General features: G+C 42.6%; 1 protein-coding gene across 12 annotated transcripts in view; it reads left to right on the forward strand.

Moving 5' to 3' along the window:
- Positions 1-25,827, forward strand: part of rbfox2 (RNA binding fox-1 homolog 2) — a 55,108-nt gene that overhangs the window by 5,774 nt on the left and 23,507 nt on the right. For 9 of the 12 annotated variants that reach the window (XM_066663603.1, XM_066663607.1, XM_066663605.1 and 6 more), the window contains exons 2-3: positions 10,490-10,540; positions 25,441-25,647. In XM_066663603.1, the coding sequence (XP_066519700.1) occupies positions 10,490-10,540; positions 25,441-25,647 (258 nt within the window). Of the gene's footprint in view, positions 1-10,489; positions 10,541-15,287; positions 15,480-25,440; positions 25,648-25,827 lie in introns of those variants that run through there. The other 3 variants (XM_066663609.1, XM_066663616.1, XM_066663613.1) reach the window with 2 other exon arrangements.

Genomic DNA, 25,827 nt, shown 5'->3' on the forward strand with positions numbered 1-25,827 from the left:
TGTGTCCGCGTGGGTTTCCTCCAGGTGACTGTCTGTGAGGAGTGTGGTGTGTTCTCCCTGTGTCTGCGTGGGTTTCCTCCGGGTGACTGTCTGTGAGGAGTGTGGTGTGTTCTTGTGTCTGCGTGGGTTTCCTCCTGGTGACTGTCTGTGAGGAGTGTGGTGTGTTCTCCCTGTGTCTGTGTGGGTTTCCTCTGGGTGACTGTCTGTGAGGAGTGTGGTGTGTTCTCCGTGTCTGTGTGGGTTTCCTCCGGGTGACTGTCTGTGAGGAGTGTGGTGTGTTCTTCCTGTGTCTGCGTGGTTTTCCACCGGGTGACTGTCTGTGAGGAGTGTGGTGTGTTCTCTCTGTGTCTGCGTGGGCTTCCTCCGGGTGACTGTCTGTGAGGAGTGTGGTGTGTTCTCCCTGTGTCCGCATGGGTTTCCTCCGGGTGACTGTCTGTGAGGAGTGTGGTGTGTTCTTGTGTCTGCGTGGGTTTCCTCCTGGTGACTGTCTGTGAGGAGTGTGGTGTGTTCTCCCTGTGTCTGTGTGGGTTTCCTCTGGGTGACTGTCTGTGAGGAGATTTGTGAGGAGTGTTGTGTGTTCTCCCTGTGTCTGCGTGGGTTTCCTCCGGGTGACTGTCTGTGAGGAGTGTGGTGTGTTCTCCTTGTGTCCGCGTGGGTTTCCTCCGGGTGACTGTCTGTGAGGAGTGTGGTGTGTTCTCCTTGTGTCTGCGTGGGTTTCCTCCGGATGACTGTCTGTGAGGAGTGTGGTGTGTTCTCCTTGTGTCCGCGTGGGTTTCCTCCAGGTGACTGTCTGTGAGGAGTGTGGTGTGTTCTCCCTGTGTCTGTGTGGGTTTCCTCTGGGTGACTGTCTGTGAGGAGATCTGTGAGGAGTGTTGTGTGTTCTCCCTGTGTCCGCGTGGGTTTCCTCCGGGTGACTTTCTGTGAGGAGTGTGGTGTGTTCTCTCTGTGTCTGTGTGGGTTTCCTCCGGGTGACTTTCTGTGAGGAGTGTGGTGTGTTCTCTCTGTGTCTGCGTGGGTTTCCTCCGGGTGCTCCGGTTTCCTCCCACAGTCTAAAAACACACGTTGGTAGGTGGATTAGCGACTCAAAAAGTGTCCGTAGGTGTGAATGTATGAGGGAATGTGTGAGTGTGTGTTGCCCTGTGAAGGATTGGCACCCCCTCCAGGGTGTGTTCCTGCCTTGCGCCCAATGATTTCAGGTAGGCTCTGAACCCACCGTGACCTTGAAATGGATAAGCGCTTACAGATAATGGATAGATGGATGGATAATTGTTTTTTTTATTGTTATAATTATTTTAACACTGTTTTTAATACACTGATATTTACATGTTTATCAAGTTAATGTGTGGTTATATATATATATATATATTCTGCTGTTTAAAAAAAAACTCTGTAGGATATTGTGCCTCACAAGGAAGCTGGATAACTGCCTGCATTAATGTCATTTATTCATCTAACAAACCTAAATAAAGCATTTCTCAGATCAGAAAATAAACACTCAGGTTCTGCACTGATTAGTTCTTTGCATCAAAGACGCCATGAATTCGTCTTATATTAAATATATAATTAAAATGGCCATGGTCCTTTTACTATTTTGCACTTAAATATATTATTCTTGTTTTAAAGAGATAAGTGTGTTATTATAATTGCAGTAAGACTGCCTTTTCCCATTACACACACTTAGTCTCACACAAGCTGATTTGCCCTATCACTAACAGTAAAGCGGCTTTTTGTTGTGCTAACAAGATCGGCGCTCGTTTAGGAGTAAGTATTAAGCACTCTGATCCCTCATGTACCCAGACAGATGGGTGGGGGTGGATTTTCTCTCTCACACACACACACACACACAGACTGTAGATCCTCTGATACGCTCACTTTTACCACTGCTTGTGTGCACACATTCTTTGCCGTGTGCCCGCTTTATCTTCTCAATGACCCCAGCACACTACAGATTATATATATTGATGTCACCTTAGATCCAAGGTGACAACAGGATCAGTTATTCTGCTTCCGTTACGTACCATAAACCTTCTTCCAGACGCCAGATCCTTTTATTAAACTTGAAAAATGAAGATTGTTTGTCACGTCGGATCCAGGCGTCCGAGGGCACGCGGGACAGGGGCTTTTATTTGAAGAATGGGGTTGCGGCGGCTGTTTTGATTATCGGCTTTGCCGCGGCCATATTTTACCCCGAGGCCTCCTTTAATTGCCCTTATGGGATTGTGCACACATGCGTAACCATGGCAACCTTGACCTTTGACCCCGTGGTAGGAGCAGTAAATCGGGGTGTGGTGATGATGAGTATTGCGACAGACAATGGAATGAGCTCGTTCGCTTAGAAACAGAAACACTCGCCGACACATACTCTTACTGACGTGTACCATTCCTCTGTGTTAACGGGACCTTTGTACGTTTTAATTTGTTTTAATAAAAGTTAAGCCCATTTTTAATGTTTCAAACTAATTTAGAAGTTCTTGCTTGGACTCATAGCATTTGTCCTTTAACACAAATCACTCAAGATTATTAACTGAACTGAGAGGTCTAGACTGTGTGTTACAGTATGTATTTGTATTTGTATTGTTACACTCCTTATTGGTGAAGTATAAGCTACCATTACTAGTGAAATGCACTGTCCCTTTATCTCCAGTACAGATCTTTAAGAGCAACCATTAGTCAGCAAACATGTCTCAACAAATCACATATTTTGAAAGGTGTGTGTGTGTGTGAGTGAGTGTTTTCGTCTATTAAAAAAAACATAATAATAATAATATACTAATAATAATAAACACACAAAGATTTGTCCCTGTCCTGCTGCAGTAATTGTACTAAAATTCCACATTAGAGCAGGCATTCGCTATTGTCATTAGTGATTATCATCACCGTTTGGCTCACTTTTTAAGCCAAAATATCTGCTTTGGTCCCCTCTGGCCCCTCGGCTTAATGTAAGACACGTGCACACTCAGCTTCCAGACATTGCCATTTTGGAGCCCTTTTGTGTTGTGACAAGAAATCACAGTGATTGAGTATTGTGTTGTCCTCGTTTACATTGTAGGGTAATTTACCCTGGTAAGTCATAGTTAGGTTTGTTTATTTATTTATTTATTTATTTATTTAATGGCAAAACCACTACAATTTCTAAGGTGAATTTCCTTTGCCCAAACGTAGTCAGTCTGCCAAGATATGTCATCTTTACTTTTGCTCTGGATCTATGAGGCTAATATGCAAACCGCTTGTCGTGTAGTCTAATGTTCCTTCTGGCCCTGTATGTCGTACAGTTTACATTAATATTGACATAATTTATTAGTAAAAATTAGTATATAGTTGAGGGGTGGCACGGTGGTGCAGGAGGTTAGTGTCGCAGTCACACAGCTCCAGGGACCTGGAGGTTGTGGGTTCGATTCCTGCTCCGGTTGACTGTCTGTGAGGAGTGTGGTGTGTTCTCCCCGTGTCCGTGTGGGTTTCCTCCAGGTGCTCCGGTTTCCTCCCACAGTCCAAAAACACACGTTGGTAGGTGGATTGGCGACTCAAAAGTGTCCGTAGGTGTGAGTGAATGTGTGTGTGTGTGTGTGTCTGTGTTGCCCTGTGAAGGACTGGCGCCCCCTCCAGGGTGTATTCCCGCCTTGCGCCCAATGATTCCAGGTAGGCTCTGGACCCACCGCGACCCTGAACTGGATAAGCGCTTACAGATAACGAATGAATGAGTATATATTTGAGCTTAAAGAAATAAAAGTAGAAGCAAATCTACTTAAGTCTTAATTTTGTCACTTAACATCATCCAATTTTATAGACAACAGTATGCCAGACAGCAATATAAACAAGTCTCATGGAGATTGCTTAACAGCTTTTTTTTTATTTTTACACATGCGTATGCAGTAACTTAAAGCCTCCATTGATAGTTGGCTACAATAGTGTGTTTCCTCCAAAGAAACATCCTTCAGAAACCAATCTTGGCTTATTAACTTATAAACTGATAAAATGTCTCTTTCTATTTGAGCAAAGCCTCTTTTTTGCTTTTTGAATTTGGTGTAACATTTGACACAATGCTTCCTTTCAGCCTTCTGTTTGTAGCAGGTCAGAAAGGCGAAATGAAAAGCAAACTGCCAGGTAGAGTGTGTGGAGATGAGCTCACACACTAATATACACAAGAAAGATTTATATTATCTCCATGGCCTTTTACTCCTTCACTGACGCTACTGGTTCAGCTAGACATACTCTAGTGTTAGGACTTCAGGAGCTGGTCTAAAGGCCAAGTATGTTCTATTAACCACAGACCAATAGGAAGGGGCTCTGTTTTCAACCAGGCAGCCGTCATGACTTGATTTACGATGAGCATACCCAATTTCATGAGGAAATGCATGGTTCGAGGTTTCCAGATTTTCTTAGCTTGACTGTCAGTTCATGGCTGCTCTGTTTTTACTGAAGGAGTTCCTGTAAAAATGCTACACAATTCGTAATGTGTATCTTTTATGATTGCTTTAGGATTTAACGTTATAAGATTACTTTCACACGCTTCATGTTTAATGAGGTAAAGTCGATACAGAAACGCTGTTTGTGAATTGTTATTAGCTTAGAGTTTTTGCGCTTTATGGCCAGAGATTACAGTCCGCCATTGATATAAGTCGTATGGCACTTAGTTTAAGAGAAAGATGTTCTGTTAATCAGTGTAAGTGTTCATTTACACACACACCCTGGCCAAAACGTACATTTTGAAGGTTTGCACACACGCAGACGCACAAAGTTAAAAGTGAGAGGCTGGAAAACACGACTAGCACAAAGCGGCACACACTTCCCCCATACACTCAGGCCTTGTTCTCTTAAGTGCCTTGCCCTTCTCAACTTGTACCTCTTTACTGGGTTCCTTCTCCACCTCCATCAGCCCCTATCCTATTCCCTCCTTCCCCTCCTCCATCCCTTTCCTTTTGCCATCTGGTGACTTGTAGTTCTCTCTCTCTCTCTCTCTCTCTCTCTCTCTCTGTGTTTAACTTATTTTTTTAATGGCTTTAGCAGGAAGTGGAGGACTGGACAGCTGAATGCTTTGTACTTGATTTTAATGCATTTGTACTAGAGCCTAACCAACATAACATATAAATAAAGTTTTATTAACCATTTAAAGCTATTGCCGGTCCTGACTGCTAGCTTAACCACTGAGCTAAAGACTAATATTAGACATCAGAGTAGCTTTCGTGAAACTTTTACATCACAGAACAGTGATAGAGATATTATAGAGATTGTTTTTATTATTTCATCACAGTTTGAATCACAGAGATATTTTTAAAACATTGTTGTCATTAACAGAAGCCAATCAAGGTGTCTGTGTATTTCGATAGTCGCATACTTTCCTAATTGCAGCTTTATCCTGGTGTCTTCGTCATCGGACGAGACATCTGGTGCGTTTGCGTAATCTATTCTCTTCATTGTGATGATGATCTGAAGACAGCTGCTACAATTATACGACTGCAATAAAATATTCAGCTTTCAAGCTGTAATGGATATCAGCCTTCCTACTACTGCGAGAGCAAGCACAGACCAGATTACTGATGGTTACCTTTATTCAGTTAATTTTGACAGATAATGTACTGTAAATTTGTTCTTGTTTTTAGTTTTAAAACACTGGACAGTGGGTGGTCACACAGGACATTTAATCAGGAAAGCACTAAAAGTACTGTGTAAAATGATGCTGAATTGGTATCATTGGTTAGAAAAATTGTAGCTTCTAAAATCGGTATCAGTGATGTTTTTGTATCAGGCAGACCATAATATACTCACACAGACATGGAGAATTACTCAGATGTAAGTGTGTGAGTGGAAAAACAGAAGGAGGGAGTGTGTGTGTGTCTGAAGGAAATTAAAGTGCATGCCTCTGCTCATGTATGACTCACGATGTCTGTTCTCCGTCTTTTTGCCTCTCTTCATTGCTTTTATTCCTCTGTTCTCTCTCTCTCTCTCTCTCTCTCTCTCTCTCTCTCTCTCTCTCTCTTCTATCTTTTCTGGTTCTCCCTGCCCCCTCTTTGGCCTGATCTCCCTCCAAGACATTCCACGTCTCAAATCTCTCCATCCCTCTCGTTTCTCCTCCCTCTTTTTAAACACATGCTCTACAGATGTGGCCCTCTCTTTGGCCTCTTCTCCTCTCTGTTTCTTGCCCCACTGACATGAATCTGTAGTTTACTTTATTAAAGCTAAACCCCCCCACCCACACACACACACACAGACACACGCACACCTACACACCCCTCAAATATAAATAATCTCCCAAGTCGTGTTTGCTTTCTGAAGTTTACTCATGTAAAGATATGGGGATTTTATAAAAATGGAAAAGTAGTCATGCTGTGTATTTTTGGTCCAGTCTGTTTTAGATTTCCCTCAATCTCTACGGTTCTTTTCCAAGACATAAAAGGCAAGAGATTGCAAATGGTGTGGGCTTAAAACTGTGTGTTTTGGACAGTCTTGATGATACTCACAGAGATGACGTTCTTGGTTATAATCATTTTAATATGAGCTCATTTATTTCTGTGCTGGCACAATTCAAATTACAAGCCTGACAGAGCTCAGTGAGGATTTAAATTAATAAACAAATGCCTCCACACTGTTATTCAGAGACGGAGTGTGTTGCAATCACACTAGCGTTGGTTTAAATATGACTACTGAAACCCTGGAGTTCGACAAGCTTATATCCATCAATAACATCATTATTTTGAAGCTCCTGAATAAAATTTAGTTGGATTACGTCATGCCCCGGCCACATTATTTCCTGCACAGATGTCCTGTTTTACTTGGAAAATAAAAATTCCTTCAGTTTTCCGTTTAATGGTGGTTTTCAATCCAATTCTCAGCCTTGCAGCTTCTGAACTGAATTCAAAAGAAACCAAACAAAATAAAGCAGGCCAGTTCAGACTCCAAACATGTCTCCTCTGATTGACTACACTTGGAGAAATTAGGGGAAAATTGTGTAAACTGGATTTTATGGGCTTTATGAGCTCAGTCTCTCCACTGTAAATGTGTGCACACGCTGCTGGTGTTTGTTTGAAGCAGCTAAAAGAAGTTTACAATCGTCTCCTGTTTTTACCGAGACGCGATCTGTTTTATGAACGCCGTGTGAACCTGAAGATTTCTGTCTGTGGAGCATCATCAAACTCATTAAAATGAACAGATTTATCTGCATTCACTAGGAGGCTTTCTCTATTTCTCTCTCTTTCTCTCTCTCTCGCTCTCTCTCTTTTTCTCGCTCTCTTTTTCTCTCTTTCTCGCTCTCTTTTTCTCTCGCTCTCTCTTTCTCTCGCTCTCTTTCTCTCGCTCTCTCTTTTTCTTTCTCTCGCTCTCTTTCTTTCTCGCTCTCTTTCTCGCTCTCTCTCTTTCTCTCCCTTTCTCTTTCTCTCTCCCTTTCTCTTTCTCTCTGTCTGTCTCTGTCTCTTTCTCTTTCTCTCTCTCTCTTTCTCTGGGGTGTACAATCTGTGCTGTGCACAGCGCTTAGTGTTCCCCCGAGGGGATGAGTGGATAGGGACATTGGTTCCAGCAGAGAGTGAGAGTACTGGAGATAAAGGGGATGGAGAGAGTGATAGAAAACATACTGCGGAGGGATAAATAGTGACGTGTTGGTTTTTTTTTTTTTTTTTTTTTTTGTTCTCTATGGTGTTGCTCCTCCCCTCTGTTTTAATTGGCTTATGCAGCCATAGAGGACGGCCTACAATCACTGACTGGGGATCAGTGCTAGATATAAACGTTCCGTATGTAACGTAATTAGTTTGTATATTAAATTAGTGATACCATTTATAAACCACTCTATCCTGTGGTTTCAGATTTATAAAAGGAAACGCTCTTGTTTTAAGAAGGATTTGCCCCGAGAACATGCTTAATGTTGACGGGAAAGCGTGGACCCTTTTTCCTTTATCTACAACAAACATTAACTTGATCTTTTGGCCACTAATAGGTAACTGTTAAACCCTACCATTGTTTAAAAAGTAATTGAACCACACACATAAAGTGTGAGTTGGGAAATACATAATTTGGCGCCTCCGTTTTCAGGTCAATGCCATAGATTTGTTTTTTAGCTTATGAACATAGCATTAAGACCTGGTCTAAGGTGTGTCTGCTCCTTCTTAGTCTCAGGACTGATGTAGGGATGTTCAGAAACATGGGATAATGTCAGATATTTCTTGTATGTATCTGTCAAAGACAAGGTTAATTTAAGTAACATTTATAGTATCATTGTCAAATTGTTATTAATAACATGACATATGTTAATGCAGATACAGTTATTGTATTAAAAACATTACCAAATGTAACTTAAAGTTGGTCTGTTGTGGCGACTGGTGTCTGCACTGTTGTACTTTGAACTTTAGTCTTGAGTTTAGTGTTCTCTCTCTCTCTCTCTCTCTCTCTCTCTCTCTCTCTCTCTCTCTCTCACTGTCCTCTTGTTTTAATATGTAAACAATAGCTCCACTGGAGTGAGGAATTGTGGGACTGTGTGAGTTGTTAAGTGTTTGGGGGCAGCAGTAATCTGATTAGAGCCCATTATGGGACAATTAACCACATTGGCCTTTGGAACGGAGCACACGTTGTACTGGTCCTGGTCCAGTTTAAGATCTGCGTCATTAAGGACATTTTTACCTCATGTATGTAGTACTGAAGTGCCTTTTTAGAAGTGTGTGTGTGTGTTCTGCTTGGCAATCCAACAGAACAGATTATTTACATACGTCCATCTTAAAATCACAGTAACAAAAAAAGGCTGTTTTAATTGTAAGGTCTAAAAGGGGATTGAAAATGTTATAGATTGAATTGATGGTACACAAACAACTGAGATTAAAGAATGTGTGTGTGTGTGTGTGTGTGTGTGTGTGTGTGTGTGTGTGTGTGTGTATATATATGTATATGTATGTATACACACACAAAAAAACAAAACATCAGTCATGAATTCAAATAAGAATCAGTGCATTTTAAAACTATAAATGTTTAAATACCATGTCTCTGTTCTCTTCTTCTTAAACATTTTTTGCTTTTGGGGTTTCACTATAAAACCAAAAACAAGACCACAGACATAACCGGCCCTCTACAGTGTCTGAGCAGTGTAATGAAGTTTGTTGTGGTCCCGTATTCTTGGAAAACGCGGCGCTTTTGTGGTGAGTGCGTCAGTGAGCGTTAGTGCTGATCTGGGGTCAGGTTCCCTAATTAATAGTGAATAACGGTCTGGCCCGAGCTAATCCTGTGTCATAGTAAAACCGAGACGCCTGCTGCCGGAGACATGGCTCTGTTTGTGGCTGCTGTAAATGTTTTGTCTAGAAAAATAAACAGCAGTCTGCTTTTACGCCCTTCTGGTGTCTAACCCTGAACATGTAGCTCATATTCTGTGCTACTTCAACAAATAACCCAATAATAAAAAGGTGTTTTCATGATAAAACCATAGATATCACAGTATTGAGAGGCAGGCACAATACACTACGAATGCTAATGCATAGGAACGTGATTCAAAATGCGATCACCTTTTTAGACTAATTATTATCAGTAAATGTAGGTCCAGGCCTGTTTTTATCAGCGCAAATAAATCTAGTTTAACCCCGACCACTACATGACGTGTGTCAGCCTGTCATTTGTGAATGTTGTCATGTACACACCACAGTGTTTGGTTACGTCTAATTGATGTGACTCTTTTAGAAGCTGCTATAAAGGCCCCACTAGGTAAGACTTGGTATTGCTGCTAGGCTCCCCCTATAGTTGCAGAGTGTAATTGATTATTAGAGCACTGTCCTGGAATCAGGGAATGTCCTCCTGCAAAAGTTACATACTGGAGTATCAATGACAGAGACTCTCTTCCCTATTACAGCTCTGTAGCATCACAATAATTTTGAAGCTGCAGTTTTTAATGTAAGAAATCCAATGTTGAGTTCCTCAGCCCTTGTAAGATGACTTGCACGTTTGCTCAGAAATTGACCTGTGGTTGTGGAAGTGATGACTCGCCCAATCACTGTAAGTGCACTCCATTACAGATCAGAGCAATTGATGTAATGATGTGATTCCTCTTCGTCTTTTTTTTAACAGATTGAGTCACTGAAGAGAAAATAGGGAGGGGGTAGTTAGGCTGTGAAATGCACTCATTAATTGTCACTCATACAAAAGAGGGAAGAGGTGGAGTTTATAAATGTATGTGAGTAGACTTGTGATCGCTAGGGAATGTCATCAAAGAGTTTGCCCATTATATACAATACACTTCATACTCAGCCGATTAGGTTTACGTTTCTAAATTAACCCTTTTGAAGGTGTCGTGCACAATTGTCACTTTATATAAAGTATTCAGCAATTACAGGGGTCAGCTTCGTGTTGACATATCACTCCGGCCTAGAGGGAGCCGGAGCATGTAAAGGCCAAGGCTCAAAGGTTGTTCATTAGGGAAAAGGTCAGTGGCTGTCCAGTCAGACAATGTGCGTGTGTGTTTGATTTCTATTTCCTAAGATTGTTTTTTTTTTTTTCTTCCCCCATCTCCCACCCCTATGTTTTCTTGCAGAACAACGATCCCTTGAACATGGGTTTCCATGGATACCCCTCAGCCAGTCAGGTAAGAGATGATGAAACATTTTCAAGTCAATAGCTGACCTTGGGATGGATGGATGGATGGATAGACCACCAACATAATGTTTTATTTATCACATATAGATCTACAAGTAAAAATGTGGGACGCTAACATAGGAGACCGTGCCATTAGAAAATCAAAAGCAGATTCTGCAGATGAGCATGGGCATACGCACCAGGAAGGCAAATGGCAATTAGACGGGTCCAGGCACTTTTATAATTTCAGGACCAACAGAGGGCACTGCAGCAGTTTGTGTGAATGTAACACTATTGTAGGTTCCTGACATAAAAGCATGGAGATGAGTCGAGTTTCTGTCGTTACAAAGGAGATAATTCGCAAAAGGTGATGATTAGCCATTGCTGTGCCTCTCACGTAGTGAAAACATGAAGGCTCTTTTGTTTTTTAACTTCCTAATGCCTGTAGGCCCTGATGGGACTCTCAACAAGAGAGACCTACAGGGTCTGAAACAATATACCTTCAAACTCATTAGTGCTCCCAGATGTTTCTTTTTAGTCTGAGGTAACTGCGCCACCTGTTAGTCAAAGACTGCTAAAGCGATCCTTCTCTTTAAAAGGATTAGATAGATTCACTGTATAAAGATCAAGGACATTGCTCTTTACCAGATTGCATTCATGATTTCTGCTTTTTAATTTGAAATTTGAAGCTTGAATTACCCAGTTTTAATATATTTATGAATCCCATCCATAGCATTTTCTACCAGTGATGTTCCCAAACGGATACCTCAGCAATATCAATATACGGTCTGTAATTGTCTGTAGCCATTAGTGGACAGTGGGCACTTCTACAGGAAACTGTACTGCACTCAGACTTTTTATTAAAGCAAGACGCCTCTAAGCTAGACGCAGCACTCTCTTTACTTTGTTGAGGTTTCTAAGAGTGGACTAGCGCCCCTAGAGGCTGAGCAAAGCTGTATTCAGCATGGTTTGTTAAATAGCTGCTGAAAGCTGGTAGGCAGCCAAGGATTTTTAAGGTGCTGCATTGCCCTCAAAGCTCTTGTTCGAACTTGCTGTAGAATGCAAAATTTCAGCTTCATTAGAGTAGTGCTTGAAGTGTGTGTGTGTGTGTGTGTGTGAGTGTGTGAGAGCCATGGTTTGACCCCTTTCTTGTCTCTTGTACAGCATTATGTCACACACTGTGTTTACTTGAGTGTGCATTAGCATTTGGAGCCGTTATCAGATTGTTCAGTTGCTGCAGTTAATCCTCATATCATCCGTAGTTTATCCTCCTTTCTCTCCCTCTGTAATCCCTCCATCCCTCTCTTTATCCATTTATCACCATCCGTTTTACTCTGTGGCCTGCCGTCAGCTTTTACTCTTGCTTTCATCATCCAGCTGCTGCTATAATTTAACAAGTCGCTTCCAGGTGTTTGGACTCGCAGTGATGGAATGTTTTAAAGGGCCCATATTATGGAAATTGGAATTTTCTTTGCTTTTTTGCAGCTTGAGTTGGGTGTAGTTTCAAAATCTACTGCTTCTTTTTGACTCATGCACTATATATAGAAAGTGATTTTAAATGTTGTGAGTTTTTGTGTTTTGTTTTGTTGTGATGTAAGTTAAATCACCACACTGACATGCTCCTATGTATTCTTCAGTCTGTTGAGTCTACAGGATTTTGGGTCTAGATTTAGTACAAGTTCTCACCTCACATCGAATGCAGTCCAGTTTCATTTGTGGTTATCGTCCAATACTTAGATTTACAGGTTAATATATAATTTATTATGTCAAGTCAAGTCTGCTGTTGCTTTAACAAATCTATAGAATCGAGGAGAAAATCTGGAAACAAAATTTTATTCTTCACACTTGCTCACAACACACAATTACTTTAGAAAAACAATAATTTATTTATTTAACATAATATTGTATTTAAAATAATGTATCAATGACAAATTATTGCACATTTCATTTCATTTAATAGATTTTTTTAGAAGAACCACATTATAGAAAAGATCATTCATTCATTCTCTGTAACCCTTATCCAGTTCAGGGTCACGGTGGGTCCGGAGCCTACCTGGAATCATTGGGTGCAAGGCGGGAATACACCCTGGAGGGGGCGCCAGTCCTTCACAAGGCAACACAGACAGACACACACATTCCCTTACACCTACGGACACTTTTGAGTCACCAATCCACCTACCAACATGGGTTTTTGGACTGTGGGAGGAAACCGGAGCACCCGGAGGAAACCCACACAGACACAGGGAGAACACACCACACTCCTCACAGACAGTCACACGGAGGAAACTCAGGCAGACACAGGGAGAACACACCACACTCCTCACAGACAGTCACCCGGAGGAAACCCACGCAGACACAGGGAGAACACACCACACTCCTCACAGACAGTCACCCGGAGGAAACCCACGCAGACACAGGGAGAACACACCAACCTCCTCACAGACAGTCACCCGGAGGAAACCCACACAGACACAGGGAGAACACACCACACTCCTCACAGACAGTCACCCGGAGGAAACCCACGCAGACACAGTGAGAACACACCACACTCCTCACAGACAGTCACCCGGAGGAAACCCACGCAGACACATGGAGAACACACCACACTCCTCACAGACAGTCACCCGGAGGAAACCCACGCAGACACAGGGAGAACACACCACACTCCTCACAGACAGTCACCCGGAGGAAACCCACGCAGACACAGGGAGAACACACCAACCTCCTCACAGACAGTCACCCGGAGGAAACCCACACAGACACAGGGAGAACACACCACACTCCTCACAGACAGTCACCCGGAGGAAACCCACGCAGACACATGGAGAACACACCACACTCCTCACAGACAGTCACCCGGAGGAAACCCACGCAGACACATGGAGAACACACCACACTCCTCACAGACAGTCACCCGGAGGAAACCCACGCAGACACAGGGAGAACACACCACACTCCTCACAGACAGTCACCCGGAGGAAACCCACGCAGACACAGAGAGAACACACCACACTCCTCACAGACAGTCACCCGGAGGAAACCCACGCAGACACAGGGAGAACACACCACACTCCTCACAGACAGTCACCCGGAGGAAACCCACACAGACACAGGGAGAACACACCACACTCCTCACAGACAGTCACCCGGAGGAAACCCACGCAGACACAGGGAGAACACACCACACTCCTCACAGACAGTCACCCGGAGGAAACCCACGCAGACACAGGGAGAACACATCACACTCCTCACAGACAGTCACCCGGAGCGGGAATCGAACCCTACGACACCTACCTGCTGCACCACCTGGCTACGAACATTTAGGCATATGAATATGTATCTAAGGCACCTAGAGAGCTTACTTCATTTGTTCACACTTAATGAGTGCCTCAACAGGTTTCAGATGCAGATGAATCACACAGAGATTATGTAGGGGATATATATATATATATATGTATATGTAGTATTTCTTTAAGTCTATAGCTCTAACTTCTGTGTAACATCAGAAGCAGTAGATCAGTGATTACTGGGGTCGGTCTGCTGTTTTATCAGATAATATGAAATTCCTATCATCAAGCATTTCATATATTTTCATCTCATCCCGTAGCTTAATGACGCTTTGCAGTGTGCCATTAAAGGCTGGATTGCAGTTGTCCCGTGAGTCCATTAGTGCTGCCGCTGCCTCGCTGTCCATTAGCTTGTGAGGAAGGAACGCAGCTATTGTCAACACACACACACACAGAAAGAGAGAGATAAATAACCCTTTGGCATCAAAATTAGATATGATACTTTACCTCTGATCTCATAACCATCCAATTCAGTTGTAATTCTTTAACTCTGACCTCAAAATGATTTAACTCAGTTACTATTCGTCAGGTCGGACCCCACGGTGATGTAATTTGTTTGTGATTCTGTAGTCTAAATAATTTGATTCAGTGATGATTCATTTAATTCTACAATGACTCTTAACCTCCAACATCATATAGATTCACTTCTGTTGGGTTCTTTGGTTTACACCTCTGTGATTCAGTTTAATTAGAATTAATTAGTTTTGACCTTATAGCCATTTGTTACCTTCCTTCTCTTCCTTTTTAAGGGTTTGAACGTAGCCTTAGAGTTGAGTCATTGAGTGCACACATTAGTTAATAGGTATTTAATCGATTACAGTTTGCGTTTTTAAGTCTTTTGTCATGGAAGGACTAGAGCATTGAAGAAGGGCGTGAAAAGACACTGTTTACAGGAAGACAGGAAACTCGTGCTCTCTCATGTTGTTCTTTGTTTTTTTGTCTACCTCTCATGTAATCCATTTCTCTCGCACTCTCTCTCTCTACATCTCTCTCTCTCTCTTTCACCGTGTGCCTCCCAAAGGTGCAAACAGCCCCAATTTACTCACCTAGATGAAGAAAGAGAGCAAAGGGGAGGAGGGAAAGGGGTGAATGCGACAGAGGGAGGAGAGAGGAAGGGAAAAGTTTGCAGGTGTGACAGAGGGCAAGGGGAGGAGGAGGAGGAGGAGGAGGGGAGAGGGAGGGGAGGAGAAGAGAAGGGGGAGGGAGTGAGCGAACGAACAAATGATATCTGGGTGAGGGGAGGAGAGAGGGAAGACACAAGCGAGTGAGGGAGAGATGAGCAGGCAAGGACACGGCACCGCAATCGAGGGCTGGAGGTAGGGAGAGAGAGAGAGAGCGAGCTGGAGACTTATCTGAAGCTGCAAAAGGTGGGGAGGGGGCAGCAAACGGAAATAGAGTGCTGGTGAGAGGAAGGGAGAGAGGGGGAGGGAGAGAGAGCGAGCGAGAGGGAGATTTTGAATGTGCATGATAGGGAGAGGTGACAGCGACCAGGAGAGAGGAGGAAAGGAGCGGTAGAAAGAAGGAAGGAGAGAGAGAAAGTAAAAGCGACAGTGTCCCAGCCCAAATACGATGATGGGACTGTATTACCCTTCTGTGTTATCGGTAAGTGTTTTGTTTTCTCAGTTTCGGACCATGTGCTTCGCTCACTGCTTCGCTCACTGACCACAAGCCTGCTATCCGTTAGCTTCTTTAACGCTAGACTTACTGTTGTCTTATTAATCTTAGGAAATGTTATTAAATACTGTGTTGTGTGAAGTCTGTGTGTGATATGAACGTTAACTGTGTTGGAAGTAATACTGCAAGAAATATATAAGCATTCATAAAGTGCTTGTTATAAATGCTACGACAGTTTTTATATAGAGCTTGTAGTGTAATATCTTAGTAATTAGCATAATTTTACATAAGTATGCAATGTTATTCTAGGTCGTGTAATGGTTATTAATGCAGCAGTAGTGTTTGTCATGTACAGTTCTGGTTATTAATACAGTGCTGATTATGCAATTATAGAAACATAATGCAAGGTGTTATTACAGTGTTAGTTAATCTAAAAAGTGTTGGTACTCTGAAGATCCTAGTATTAACATGATCCCGGTTATTAATATTATGCCATGTGTTAACATAATACAAGCTGTAACCCTAAAGCTAGGTTTTAGTACAGTTATTATTACTATGGCGGTAATTGGTACAGTGCTAGCGATTAGCGCCTGTGTTAGCTCCCTCAGAACGCTTTCATTAGACTCGACTTGACTCTTGATGTGGCTTTTTTTTTATTATTATTTCACTTTCCTGCCTTTTGTTCATAGAGAAAGTTAAAATGGACGAGTGTCTCTCCACCAGAGCGAAATGGCCAGCTGACGTTTTACTGTTCGCTTGACGATATTAGCCAGCAGATGTGGCTGTAAAAGGTGTGTGTGTGTGTGTGTGTGTGTGTGTGTGTTGGGCCACGTTGACAGGCAGGCCCAGACTTCTCTCCTGCCTTTGCCCCTCCAAATGGCTCAAGGGGGGAAAAGAAGAGGGGGAGGAGGAGAGAAGTAGAGAGCGAGAGAGAGAGAATGAGCTTTGTTGTCCTCCTCCAGCTGTCCCCATAACTCTCCACTGGCTTTCTGAGCGAAAGGGGCAGGTGCCCACTAACAGTTGTTCTCCTCCTCCTTCTGTCCATCAAGGCCAAACACAGATGTGTGGCTCCTCACACAGTTCATTCACTTTTAATCCTCTATGCTCAGGCTTTTTTTCTCTGTTTATATCCACCAAGAATTACACTGTGACTGGACTCTAGCTCTCTTTCTTTCTGTACTTCATCTCTCTCTCTCTCTCTCTCTCATACCTTGGACTTCTGTTCCTTTTACAGTTTTGACCTCTTTTCTCTCTCTCCCTCTCTCTCCCTCTCCCCCTCGGGCTCAAGCAGCTGTTATCCCACTGTTTTCCTTTAAAAGCAGGGGATGGGGGGAGGGGAGAGTGGAATGAACGTAGAGAAAGGGACAGAATGGAAATTGATTTTTAAGGTGACTGTCGACCCCCCACTATTTAAAGGCAAAACAGTAGAACTAATATGGTTTAAATATAGATTGCTTGCATTGTTGACGTAGATGATGAATGTAGTCTTGTCCGGGCGAAAGGATGGGGGGACAGAGCTTTTCTGATACTGACTTGCGCTGTGGTTTTAGTACTTCCTGTGGTTGAAAGTAGTGTACAGTGGAGAACCAAAGGGATTGTCCTTTAATGTTTTAGTGGGGAATCAACTGACCTTTTGTTAGTTTTTCTATTTGTTTAAAGCAGTTTAAACTGAAGAAATAGCAAGCTGTTAATATAAGATGCAGTTTACAGTTGAAAAACCATTGTGTCATCTATAAATGTCAGTTTTTGAACACCGATTAAACAGTATCCTTGTATTCCAGGTCAGAACATATTAAAAGAGAGGGAGCGAGTGAGGAGAACGAAGTAGAGGGTTGTTGAAATATTTGCGGAGCCCCACCCAAGCGTGTGCCTTTAGGGGAGGGAGAGACGCCTACCTGCCATTTATGGCTTTTACACACACAACACACACACATGCAAACATTCTCTCACTCACACACACTTTGGAAAACGGAGAGGCAAACTGAGACTTTAGCAGAACAAGTAAGTATGACTTACCTGAAGCTCAAAGGGGGAAAAGGCTTCCACACCTTACATTTTCAACAAAGTCTAATGACACACTTATAAAAGTCACATTTTGTTTGTGAAGTCCGGAATAACTTACAGGTCATCAGATACATTCTGGTAACGTACACACCCACAAACAGGTCACGCACACTTGGTCCATGTTGTGATTGTTGCATTGACACTGTCAATGCAAAAACAGAGAGATTTTTTTTTTTTCTCTTTTGCAGATTGCAAATAAGCGTTTATGCAAAAGGAATGCACAAGCTGAGAATACCTTTGATTCACGGGAAGACAATCCGGCTTATCTCCTCTATTATGAAAATAATATTCACCACCAGCCTCACAATGGCTCCCTTGCTGCAGCTTAAAGTAGACAAAAGCATTCAAACCCCTTTTGCAGTTAGGTTGGGACATTTTGTAAAATGCAGTCAAAGCCAGAATCTATCATGCGTTTATTCAGCTTTATAAAGCTATTTGTAACTGACCTCTGCACAAAGAACATTTCCAGTGATTGCATTGACCAATTTGATCGTGATTTGTAAAAACAATTTAAATTAAAAAATTAGAAAATTAATATTTGATGCTTGCAGCGCACTTTAAAAAAAAAAAGGGCAGGGCATTCCAGTTACATTACAATCTTAAAACATTCCACAGTAAGCATGTGAAACAAAAACCAGGGAGGGTGTCATGTGTGCAACAAATCCACCAGAGGCTCGTTCTTTGCAAGCAAAAATGGGTCGTGGCTCACCAGTTTGAGAGAATGGCCAAGCAGTTTGAAAATAACATGAATACCAGAGTTCAAAGAATTAGGGTCTTTCACCATCTCCCGTACGTTGTATTATATAAAGGTAATCTGTCTGTCTGAAAACACTGGTGAACATGGCCGGGCCTTGTTCTGTATGTGCTACAACAGATCTGTATCCTCTGGTGAATCAGGCAGCGGCGATCATGGAGTGTTAAGCAGCTGAGTTCTTGTATCGAGCCAGAATGGGCAAACATTCCAATTGCAAAACCTTAGCAGTTAGTATCCTAAGCTCCCAAATGATTAAACTGTGTAAATTAAAGGAAAGTGTGTTGAAGTAACACAGTGGTAAACATGCAAACCCTGCCTCATCTTTAGATCGTATTGTAGGCATTAAATTGTAAACGTGTACAATCGAGTTCTGCTTTTTTCAGTTGAATAAAGCTTTAAGAAAATAAGCTAATTACAAATTGTTTTTAATAACATTTTACAAACTGGATAAGTTTGCAGGGATTGAGGAGCTTTAACACTTTACAGGGCACTGTTCATGAGGCTACATTACACCTACATCAGCTTTGACAACCAACATAAGTCCTAACTACTGATATAAATATCAGTTAAAGCTGACTCTAGCCGGCGTCAGTCATAACTCTATAAGAGATGCTTTATGGTGTAAGCAGTTAGAAATGTTAATGTAGGTATATTTCTGGTGTCATCAAAGGGTCATAAGTGTTGTGCTGCCTTACAAACATTAGGCTAATGACCGCGAAGTATCAAAAAATATTGTTCAGGTTTTAATTGTTAGCACTGGTATCACCATACTTTCCTTAGCTTAGCATTATAGTGTAATAATGCTAAATATTCAATAACGTTCTTCTTAATATGCCATTAATGCAGTTGTTGTTGTTGTTGTGGTGTTGGCTTTTGTTGTTGCACAGGTTCCCTGTAACTCTATCCACGTGGGTGGCCAATATCCTGGAAGTGCTGACGATACATAAAATGTACCCGAAAAAGGGTTTTGTGGTGTAATTTATCTTGATAACGATCATGATATATCGCCATATTGACCACCACTAGCGCTAACATTCTTTCGTCCTCTCTTTCTCCCTGATGTACCCATAAGCCAAGTATTGCACCCATATGTCATGCTTTAGTTTGTGGTCATTTTTATTAACCTCTGCTGTCCTTCTCTCTGGGCTGCTTGTACTGACACAGCTGATGTTAATGGCCATCCACTTCTGCCAGCAGATGTATAGAAACATTATAAAGCAGTGATGGAGATCCTACTGACCCACCTCTACGCATGCGGACATTGCATAGTTCTCCTGCAGAAGGTGACTTTACGTTAGCTCCTCTGCGCCCATATTCTCTGAGTTACCCAGAGGTCGTTTTCCAGAGCTTCTCCTATTTACAATGAATTCACAAATGGGAATCAGCGCTCATTCATTAGGCTACACGACTCTACATAAGCCTTTCATGGCATCTGACATGCTGCTTTAGTAAGTTTCTCTCTAGAAAATGTTATGACAAATGATATTTATTGAAATAAGCCTTTCATAGCTGTGTGTAGGTTTATGTCAATTGTCGTTAAGGACTTAAAACTTCTGCATGAACGCCTACGGTGAAAAATAACCTCGTAATCCACTCTCTAAAAGTGCTTCCTTTGGAATGATGACATGGAGGAGCCTAGATGTCACACACATGAAGGTGTGTGTATGATATTTCTGCTGCTGTGCTCTTGGGAAAGCAGCCTCGGGTAGGTTAATTAGCCTGAGATTGAGTCAGTGAAAGCTGAGATTTAGAGAAGACATTTTACAGTAAGATTCTGTCTGAGCTTTGTGTTGTTTGGGTATAAAAAAAAAAAAAATCACCCTGAGAGGGAATGGTGGCATGTAGTCAAGCTGGTTAGCATGCAGCTAAAAGCTATTATTAGCGTGAATGGAGTGTTAATGCTAGCGCAGTTGTTACTATGTGCTGAGAAAGTGTTTCAGAATGTAGTAATACACACTGAAGTCAGTTCACTGAAGGAGTTGCAGTTGACGGACTTACTACAACAACACACAGCACTTCTTACTAATAAAATACCATTACCATTGTACAGCTTACGCAGTTATATTGGACTATTAGACAGCACTGCGTGATCTATCATTAAATTCAGCATTTGACTCATCATTGTAGCTCCTCTAGTGAGACTATCCTTTTAAGCACAGGTGATTCACAGGCCTCCTTGCATTGAGTTCATAGTTTTTTCAGCCCTGTCGTTGTTGCAGTGTGTTTGTTTAACGTTTGTGGAGCACTTTGTGTGTGTTGTGAATGTTAAAGAAAGGGGGAAAAAAAGAAAAGGCATTATTTGTTGTGTTCACTAGCAGCTGGCGTTCGGGAGCAGAGGAGATGGTGCTGGGCTCAGTCTAAACGAGATCAACTCGTTTCCCAGTCAATAGCAGTGTACCAAAGGTGGAGTCTCTGTGAGACTTATGTAAACCTACAGTACACCTTCTAGAGTGGAGTGGTGCCTGCATGTTTAAAGTATGAATACGTACATAAACACAGATCCAAATATAATCTCATGCAAAAGGTTGAACTGAACTGTCCTTGATTTTGTGTGTACAATCGTAAACATGGCAAAAATTCCCATCCTTTAACCAGATGTACTCAAACTCTTTCGTTTAAATGTACGTTCACATGTGAATATTCCAGCCAGCGTTTACAGAGTCTCTGCTCAGCAGCTGTTTGTGCACTTCTGGCCTTTTAGATCCACTGCAGGAGATTACAGTAGCACACCCCATTGCTTAGAAAGTAGGTAAGAGCAGCCATATTGCCCTATAAGGACATGTTTGACAAGCAGCTGGCCAATCACTGTCCCGCTTATGGGTTGATGGACTGCTGAGAGGCGGGACACCAGGGGTCCCATCTGGGTTTTACAGAGCGTGATAAAAGGAGAAACAGAGGAAAGAAGGGAAGGGTAAGGACTCTGCGGTAGATACCGGGAGGTGTTTGTGCAGCTTGGTCGTGTTCTCGTCTTCTCGCGCTTATTGTTGGTTCTTTTCGTGATCAAGTAAGATCATCTACCCATCTCTGGATATCAAGAGAGTTGGTCCAGAGAGTGGTCCGTATTTAAGAAAGGAAAAGGCATCGGTGCCTCTGTCGTGTTCACAAATCGCTACATCACGCGCTGTCTCCCACAATGCAGTGTGTTTTATGATAGCACTACGATTGCTGCTATGCTAGCTGACCTGTAACTAAGTCAGCCAGTGCTTTTGCTTCCCTCTCGCTTCGTTGAGCGCACACATTCTTACACAACCCATCCAGGGCGGCCCACTCACGCGACCACCCGGCCCGTCTCTGTCTCTATTTCTCTCTCAGAGCTGTGACAGGCGTCCTCCTCCAGAACTCTCCGCACCATGGCTTTAAAGAAGCAGTCAGCTCTTTTTTACCTCGGAGATGTAGCAAACAAATATAAGCAACTTGCATGTGATTAAGAGTCGCATTGTTTTGTAGGCTTTCAGTTAACCAGTTTATGCTCCATGGAGTGGGTCCCCCTAATGGGTGTGGCCATGTTTACGTTTAGCACATTTTCTCTGATGTATCCCCTAGGTCAGTAGGTGTCAGTAAAGTGACATGTTCTCTGACATGAAGAGGAATCATTGGAGAAAATGGCTTCTTATTCTTTTGAGGTTAAGTGCTTCTCTCACTGCTGTTTCCTGAGCACCTCCCAGTGAGTTAAATCAAGTTTCCCACTCCAGATCTCATCTGCTCAGTTCATTTCCCAGTCTGCTGGTTTGCCGATTGGATTTTCTTGTGTCTCTTGATTGGGTTATTCTATCAGAACGCTTTCAGACGCCCTCCCAGTCATTAATACCGCGTCTCTGATGCTCAGCCCAGCAACAGCGAGAAGAGGCCCTGCCTGGGTGTGATGGAAATTAAGTCTAGCGTTCAGAAACTGTAGGAACTGTGTGTGTGTGTGTGTGTGCATTTGCCCTTCAAAGTGTTTTGCAGGTGCAAGCATAACGCAGAGCTTGGTGTTGATCAAAATTGATCTGTATTTCATTATTTCTAATTTCGTATGCGACTCAGTTCAATGTTGTTGAGTGCCAACTGCAAGTCATTGAACTCCGAGAGGCTACGTTTTCTCTCATTATTATTATTATTATATCTCAGAGTGTCACAATCAAATCTGAATTTGGGCTGACTATTGTTTACTAATTGGTGTATAATAAATAAAGTGATGCACACTGTTCTTCATTTGTCGACTGCAGAATGTTTACCATATGAATTCACTCCTGTTTTTCTATTTAATTAGCCTCAGTTTATTGTTATCATCTGCTTCCTGCTTTTCCCTTCGTTTGTGAATGTTGCTGGTTTGTATTAGTGGCGTACAGTGTAGTGGAGAGCTGCTGGATGGTTAATTGTGTGGCTGGGAGTTGTGCTTGCTGCAGCATGTCACCAGGTGATAAATCGACTCTTCATACCAGCACAGGCCCAGCAGATAGCAGTGCTATTATTACCAGAGCCTGTCTTCTCTCTTTCTCCACCCCCCCCCCCTTCTCTTTTTCTACTCTTTCCTTCTCTCCCTCACACTTTCTCTCTCGTTCCCCCTCTTGCTCAGTCACTCTCTTGCTCTCTCTGCTGCCATGTAGGGAAGTGGTACCCGTTCACCGTCTAGAAGGAATGCACACTTGACAGAGCAGAGGTTTCCCTTAGCCTGCCCCCCCAAGCCCTCTCTCTGTCTCTTACTCTGTCTTTTTTTTCCTTCCTGCCTTACTCTTCATCCTTGAAGTGTGGTCTATTTCTGTCTTATTTGTCTTCTTTTCTGTCTCTAATTCTGCTCTTTTTCTGTTGCTGTATGTCATTTCTCTCTCTCTCTCTCTCTCTCTCTCTCCTTTCTCTCTCTCTCTCTCTCTCTCTCTCTCTCTCTCTCTCTCTCTCTCTCTCTCTCTCTCTTCTCTTCTCTCTCTCTCTCTCTCCTTTCTCTCTCTCCCTCTCTCCCCTTTCTCTCTCTCTCTCTCTCTCTCTCTCTCTCTCTCTCTCTCTCTCTCCTTTCTCTCTCTCTCTCTCTCTCTCTCTCTCTCTCTCTCTCCCTCTCTCTCCTCCCTCTCTCTCTCTCTCCTCACGTCTCTGTTGGGTGAATATCAGCTGTCTGTTTTTATTTATTTCACGAGTGGTTCAGAGTAAAGAGACAGAGGCTCTTTCAGTTTGAGTCTGATTTAAGGCTTTGTATCATCTTTAAAAAAAAGAGTTTTATTTAAATCCATAGTCACCTTATAAAGCAGTTCTTTCTTTTGTCTGTGTGGCTGTGACCATCTTTCAGTAAATATGCTGCATTAGTGGTGTGTAATGATGAATAATTGTGTGATGTAATGAAGGCTTTCCCTGGCCAGCCCTGAGTGGATGGTAATCAGTGACTATACCCTTCCAGTCATTATATTTTCTGCCGCTATACGTTAGCTCATTATCTGTTCTATAACAATACCACATTTAACATCAGCCCTGAATCAGTCTGATTTCACCGTCAGAAGAATTTAAAAGTTATATTTATAACGATAAAAACAAAATAACCATTACATTTAACGTGTCCTTAGCCAACCTTGTAAAGTCTTAAATGTTGTTCAGAAGTCACAGAAATGATTTAAAATAGTAAGTGTTCAGTAAAGAACAAGTTGAGAAGGTGTGAAAGTAAATGAATAAATGGTATTACTGCTTCTCGTAATGTCTCCTGACTGAGCTAACATTTAAGACAAGTCTGGACTCCACAGCAGGGCTGTAAAGCATTGACAGAGGCTGTAACCTGTTAAGAGATGAAGAAGAGGAACATGGGCTAACAGCTCCAATTCTCACCTCCCTCGGAGCCATCAGAGGTTTCAGCAACATGACAGAATCATTAACAATGGATCGTGATGATGATAATTAGTGAAATGCCTATTGCTAATATGTAGTTATTGAATAATCATTTGCTGAAGTGAATCAAATCTGCCTTGTTTTGGTTCAGAGGCTATACTTCTATGATTTTAGAAGAAATTGACAGGAGTGTGTGTGTGTGTGTGTGTGTGTGTGTGTGTGTGTGTGTGTGTGTGTGTGTGTGTGTGTGTGTGTGTGTGTGTGTGTGTGTGTGTGTGTGTGTGTGTGTGTGTGTGTGTGTGTGTGTGTGTGTGTGAGAGATAGTAATAACACCACTGTGTTCTCACTTGATGGGCTGCAGGTGTTCTGGGGCGGCTTGTGTGTGTGTGGATGGAACCAGGTGTTGTATGTTAGGGTTGTGTGTGTGTTTGCTCCTTTTCTTTAGCATCGTGTGGAAGAGTGTGTTGAAGCCCCATGCTCTTAATCATGCATGAGCTCCTCATGAATATTTAAAAGATGCCTGAAATCCTCTTGTCACTACAGAGATATGGAGAGAGGGAGGAGGGAGATGGAGATGCAGGGAAGCGAGTGAGTGACGGAGGGGAGGAGGAACGCAATATCTCTGGCTTTTAGTGGCTTCTGCTCTCAGCGTTTTTACATTCTCTCATAAGAGATTAGTCGAGTACAGTTCAGTCAATCAATCTCCTCTCTCTCTCTCTCTCCCTCCCTTCCACCTATTATCAAGCTTTTGATGTCCTTTCTCGTATCTTTTCTCCGTCATTTGTTCGTTTAAGGCGTCTCCTTTCTCACACTCTTCTGTGGAGCCGATCTAGTCAGTTATGTTTCTTTCTTTCTCTTGCTGTCATCCCTTACTCTGTCTCTCTCACTCAGATCTCACTGCTGGTTTCTCTCTCAGTCTCTCTTTTAAACTCCAGTTTTCAGTTCTGATAATGGGCTGTTTATGGTATGTTTGTATTTTAAAGTATTACGAGAACAAATTGAGCTTTTTAGAGTCAGTAAAGATTTATTTTTCTTGTCGCAGTGGTTTGTACTATTCTTTACGATCATTCCATGCTCCACAGCACAAAAAAACCACGGTAATAAAATATTTAAAGAGTAATTTAGTTACAGTGTCGGACTCTGAACGCACTGTAACTGTGAAGTTGATATTTCACTGTGGGTCTGTTTGAATATTGGTGTCGTTTGGAACGGACTGTTTCTGGTTTTGGACAAAGATCAGTAGCTGAAAATGATTATTTGTTTGTTTGCTGTCGTGAAATACATGTGTCCTTTTCACCTAAGCGTATGATATCTTCTAATCTACACTCTTTTTCTCTGTTTTTTCAGGGTTCTCAGGACACTATGGGGGCTCAGGAGGGTCTCGTCCCACCGCCCTTCTCCGCCTTCCCTCCACCTCCCCCTCCTCCACCTCAGAACGGCCTGCCGCTGGAGTTCGGGGCCAGTGGCCTGTACTCGGCAGGGGGTCAGGGGCAAGTGGAGCCGCCAGCGGGGATCGCTAACCCCCCTTCGGCCCCCAACTCTCTCAGCGCACAAGTAAGTGTTATCACACGCTCTTGGAGCATATGGCTGAGTTGAGGGCCGTTTGCGTAGCTGCCTCTTCATTCACTGACCATTTGAAGAGTGACTGGCCTCTTTTCACGTGTGTGTGTGTGTGTGTTCACAGGATGTGTTCAAGGTGATAACGTTATCCTTTTATCATTACTCTGTCAGATA

This window comes from Hoplias malabaricus, chromosome 3 (assembly GCF_029633855.1).
Source record: "Hoplias malabaricus isolate fHopMal1 chromosome 3, fHopMal1.hap1, whole genome shotgun sequence".
In the NCBI taxonomy this organism is placed as follows: Eukaryota; Metazoa; Chordata; class Actinopteri; order Characiformes; family Erythrinidae; genus Hoplias; species Hoplias malabaricus.